The 5,319-nt window shown below is 44.8% G+C and overlaps 1 protein-coding gene across 1 annotated transcript; it reads left to right on the plus strand.

The window, feature by feature from the left end:
• Window positions 1–462: 462 nt before the first annotated feature.
• On the plus strand, window positions 463–3,065 carry RPL37A (ribosomal protein L37a). Its single transcript, XM_006082498.3, has 4 exons — window positions 463–561; window positions 936–1,064; window positions 1,595–1,677; window positions 2,942–3,065. The coding sequence occupies exons 1-4, from the start codon at window positions 559–561 to the stop codon at window positions 3,003–3,005; spliced, it is 279 nt and encodes a 92-aa protein (XP_006082560.1). The 5' UTR covers window positions 463–558; the 3' UTR covers window positions 3,006–3,065.
• The last annotated feature ends 2,254 nt before the right edge of the window (window positions 3,066–5,319 follow it).

Below are 5,319 nucleotides of genomic sequence, written 5' to 3' on the forward strand. Positions count from 1 at the left end.
TTGTGTTTTTGTTTTGTTTTGTTTTATAAATAGATTTTATGCTTCAGAAGAGTTTTTGATTTATAGAAAATTTGAAGAGATACTCCAGCCAGTTCTCGTGTTATTAACATCTTACATTAGTATGGTGCATTGGAGTGGAGCCTTGGTTTATAGTCATCACTGTGCCAGCTTCCTGCAGGGCCTGCTGCTTTTAGGCGATAGGATGTAGAAAAAAATGCGATTTGGAGTCATAACATTTAAGCACTTCTCTAATCCACGAGCCAGTAAGCAAATCGCTTAAAACTTTCCTTGTCCATAAAATGGAGGAAATGGCTCTGCATTGCGGGATTGGCGAGGCGTAAGATAATGTGGATATGCGCCACAGTTTGCGAATCACCGAAAACGGGCTGGAAGACTTCTTGCCACACTTCCCAGGAGGCCGCGCGTTCGAGGAGTCCTCCGAACCATAGAGCTCAGGTCCTAGCTGGGCCTCACACGCACCACTTCCGTTCGTCTGCCTAAAACCGCGCCTGCGCACTGCGCTCCTTCCTCTCGGCGTCCGACCTAGTTCGCGGCGACATGGTGAGTGTCGGTCCCGGTGAGGCCTAGGTGTCTATCCACCCGCATCTGTTCTTCTGTCGGTTTCTTCGCCGTAACCCACCTCTGCTCGCCTGCCCTGCTCTGTGTCCTCGGCCGCTGTGCCCTCGCCGCTCCTCTGGGACGCCGGCTGCGGCGGAGGGGCGGGGCGGCTGGGCCGGGCCGGGTTCGGGGGGAGCCCTCGCAGTGCCGCGCTCACCCTGGGCCCCGGCTGCCCCGGGGTGGAGCAGGGGGAGCCAGGTCACAGGCAGGGGCTGGCTGGGTGGAGGAACGGTTTCGGAGGGGCAGGGACCTGGGGGAGGAAGGGTAGGCTTTCCGTTCCTGGGTCTTAATATCGCAGGTTTCTTAACTCTCAACAGGCTAAACGCACCAAGAAGGTCGGAATCGTCGGTAAATACGGGACGCGTTATGGCGCCTCCCTCAGGAAAATGGTGAAGAAAATTGAAATCAGCCAGCACGCCAAGTACACCTGCTCCTTCTGTGGCAAAGTACGATGTTCCCCGGCGGGGGGAGGGAGCGAAGGCGGCCTTCCCAGTGGGGCCCGAGGTTGATACACCCAGGTTCCCGGTTGCTGAACAGGGAGAGCTGTGCACACTGGGTGACCAGTCATAAGATGGTCGAGTATTGTTGCTAATACACAGTTTGTAACACGTTTTTCACTTAGAGTAAACCACTTGGGGACTAAAGGGTAAAAAATTGTGACAGTCCCAGCCTAAGCGAAACCTGCTTTGTGGAAGTGGTTCCGTTGGTCTCGTCAACGGCAGTTGTAGAGGTTTTCATTTAATATTTTCATGTCTGCACAAGTACTTGGTGACAGCAGCCCTTGTTGTTGGGGGTGGTCGCATCTGGCAGTGTCACCGCGATGGATGCACATTTTGCATGAGAGAACTTACAGGTATTGGAAACACATATCCCCCTAAACACACAACTTCCGTTTTCCAGTGTAAGTTAGGCCCCTGGGTGTTGGTAAGAGAAACGTTTTATTTGGCTCACAGGGAAAATTGGTTGTCTGTTACAGACCAAGATGAAGAGGCGAGCCGTGGGGATCTGGCACTGTGGTTCCTGCATGAAAACCGTCGCTGGTGGTGCCTGGACTTACAAGTGAGTCCGTTTCCTTGTGGTCTTTGCAAGTGTGGGCCAGTGGTAGTCCCAGCTGAACGCTGTGGGCTGGTTTTGACTCTTGGCAAGACAGAGTGAGAAAGTAAGGATGCTTTTGTGTGTTTTCCCAGGACTCTTTTGAGTTGTGGTTTGCTTTGAGTTATTTAAAGAATAGAAAGAAAACTGGAGAAAAGAATCCAGTCTGGCTCATTTGATTTTAAAGCCCTAAGGGTGGTTGTTATGAGCACTATCATATTGTACCAGGTCCATTAGTGGGACTCCTAAGGGGTCACTTACCTCATTACTGTGTATGGGAACTTGAGGGCGTCCGGACCGCCACCCCTTTGTGTCGGTTGGCCTTGTGATCCTGACGAGGGCCAGGTGATACTGCTGAGATGAACTGTTTGATTGCGTGGGCTCTTAAGTTGATTCATTTCTTGTCTGACTCTGAAGGGGTCTAAACTTGGAATTTTTTGATGACCCTGAAGGCTGAGGTGTTCTTTAGCCACTGTCTTCACTTGTGTTGTCCAATATACTAGCCGCCTCTATATAAAATGATTTGGCTAGTGTGGTTGAAAATTGAATTTTTAAGTTTAAAACCGAAGCGCTGTAAAATTGGAAAATGTTGAGATAATTATAATGGATATACCCATAAGCGCCTTGTGGGGTTTTATGAGGGCTGAAGGGGGAGGGGTGTGCTTTTGGTTGTGTTAGTGAAATGAATTAGCATTCATGCACCTGTGATACGGGGTGGGGTATGTGTTTTTAAGAGCTGTCTTTCCAAAATGTAAATTTAGCTTGCTCTAAATTTAGTTTGTTTTCTTTCTTGTTTGTTTTGTTTGTAATCCTCACCTGAAGATATTTCTCCACTAATTTTCAGAGAGAGAAACATTTCATGAGAGAGACACAGCAATTGGTTGCCTCCTGCACGGGCCTTGACCAAAATTGAACCTGCCACCCTTCAGTCCACTGGCTGAAGCTCTAACCACTGGGAAAACCAGTTAGGGCAAACATTTTCTTGATACCTCTTATTTATTGTGCCATTTTTAATAAGTTTAGGTCAGTCTCTTGCAATCATTCTTCTGTGTTAATCTTTTTATGCTCCGTTGCCTGTCTCATTCTACAAGAGCCTGGAGACATGACTCTTAAAGGATGCCATCAAGATTGTACTGTAAAAATGAGGCAGTTTTCATGAACATGTCTCATTCGCCATTTCACATGTTAACATAGTTCATTATGGTGGTACCAAATTTGTTTTTCTTTCCAGCACCACTTCTGCCGTCACAGTAAAGTCAGCCATCAGAAGACTGAAGGAATTGAAAGACCAGTAGAAGCTCCACAGTTTGAAACATTGCGAGCCTATAATAAATGGGTTAATTTATATAACAAAATTACTTTGGTTGTTCATTTTATTAATTCGACATTCTGGTTTACATTGTATTAATTTTGCTTTCTCAAAAAAAAAAGACTTGGAAATTAAAACCCATCTAATTTTTCAGCAGTCAGTGATATATAACATAATTTTAAATCTTTAAAGGTATGATGGACACATACTTCCTCTTTTGGTGTTTTGTCTGACCATTGTATCAGCATCTTCAGAAAACAGGGAAACAATTTGAATTTCACAACAAATTTTGCAAATCACACATATTCTCCATTTTTCAGTTTGCACACAAGGATTCCCAGGAATGAGTTATTCAATTTGCTGTAGATGGTCACACTAGTAAAGAAAAATTTGCTTGTAGGTTTTTCAAAGTTGTGAATAGTTAGGATTATGATTAACCTTTCTTCATCACCTTTATTCCACCTCTTAAATGCTCTGTAAGGCCTATGCACAGATTTATCCCTTCATTCAGCACTGACTGGGCATAGACTATCAAAGTAACACCCTGTGCTGTGCCAAGCTTATTAGACCATGAAGAGAGAGAAGGCTTGATGGATTGATTGATTTGATCATTTGTGGGCAATGGTTAATGGGTTAGCCAACTAGTGGAAAGAACAATAAACATTTTGACAAGGATGTTGCAGAAATAGGTGGGTCGAATTCTTTGAGTACAGAATTGATGTCCCCCAGAAAGCATATGTTGGATATTGCTGTCCCTAACCAGATAAGATAACCCATTCGGTGGGTGTCAGCTATCTTACCCAGCCACTATAATAGGCCCATGAATAAAACTATTCACAACTGCAGAGATTGAGCCTGTGCATGAGATTAAAGGTGGACCTCCTCGTATTCAGGATGACCTGGCTCTTGCCTCTGCAGAGTGGCAAACTGCAAAGAGGCCAGTGGTAAGCTCTGATATGACACCATTTCCTATAGGTACCATTTAGCCAAGAGATTACATCAGATTCCTTCCATCATGCAAAGGAAAGCAGTTTATCTTAATGATAGCCGTGTCTTGTGGGTGTGGACTGGCTTGCCTAGAGGATGTCTGCCAATATTGTCACTCAGGGACTTAAAACATATCTTGCCCAATCCTGTGATAATCACAGTATAGACTGACAGAAGTGAAGGAATTGCAGCAATTGGCTCACACTCAGAAATTTTTTTACCATGTGTGCTCCCATCTAGCCATAGCTTGCTTACTAGACTTAATATTTGCTAAAAGTTGGATCAGCTGGGAGCTGTTAACTCACTATGAGGTTATGCACTATCCTACAAGATACATTATATGCCTTAATCCTATCAGTACTTGGTGCTTTCTTCATCGTAGCCAGGATTCATGGGTTAACCAATTGAGATGGAAGTGGACTCACCACAGAATTATCCCAATTGACTCATTGAAGGCATTCTTGCTTCCCTTGCATGTGACCTTGAGTCAGGTGAGTTTGGAGAAGGATGCAGTGTTTCTTCAGGGAACACAACCTTGGTTATATTTAAATTGAAACCTTGAGATCATGTTAGGCTCTTTTTTAAAATTTAATTTTATTGATTTGAGAGAGATACATTGACCTGCTGCTCCACCCACCCATGCATTTATTGATTAACCCCTGCATGTGTCCTGACTAGGGACCAAACTCAAAACCTGGGGGCACTGGGATGACCCTCCAGACAACTGAGCTACCTGGACAGGGCCATTTGGGTTCTTTTATGCCACTGAACCAATACGCAGAAAAGGGAGTCTCCAGACACATCACCTTTAGCATCCAGCTCTGTGCTCCAGGAGATTCCCTGCCCTATATGGGCTGTAGCAATGGTTCTCTTGTTCTCTGGCTTCCAGTTAGGTTCTGTAATTGGAAGGCACCAGTAGAAGACTTGGCAGATGGGAAGAAAGTGGAATTGTGATGTTTATTTCCCCTGCTTATCCTTGCAGCCTTGCTGCAGGTAGACTATTCTACGAAAGAATAGAACTGTGAGGCAGCTCTTTCCTGTATCTATAGCTACTCTGAGATTTAGTAACTACTCCCTCCCATTACTCCTGTAGGCCTAGGATGGTAATGGCTTCCCGCTGTTACTAATCCTGTCAGACTTCATCTGATATTGATTACCCTTAACTTGATGACACTTGACCTTAGTCCCTTAATTCAGCGTCCTTAATTACCCCATTTGAGTGTCCTGTTTTCTGCCAGGACCCTGAACAAACCAGATGTTTCATAGTAACCTGTTTTGACATTGCTAAAGCAGAAATCATATTCTGCATATTT

Source organism: Myotis lucifugus, unplaced genomic scaffold (genome assembly GCF_000147115.1).
Source record: "Myotis lucifugus unplaced genomic scaffold, Myoluc2.0 scaffold_3, whole genome shotgun sequence".
NCBI classification, from domain to species: Eukaryota; Metazoa; Chordata; class Mammalia; order Chiroptera; family Vespertilionidae; genus Myotis; species Myotis lucifugus.

What these genes read in the sequence shown, in the direction of transcription:
- RPL37A (XM_006082498.3), top strand. An exon ending in CCTGCTCCTTCTGTGGCAAA is followed by an intron (nt 1,065 to 1,594) that starts GTACGATGTTCC and finishes TGTCTGTTACAG; the next exon opens with ACCAAGATGAAGAGGCGAGC. An exon ending in GGTGGTGCCTGGACTTACAA is followed by an intron (nt 1,678 to 2,941) that starts GTGAGTCCGTTT and finishes TTTTCTTTCCAG; the next exon opens with CACCACTTCTGCCGTCACAG.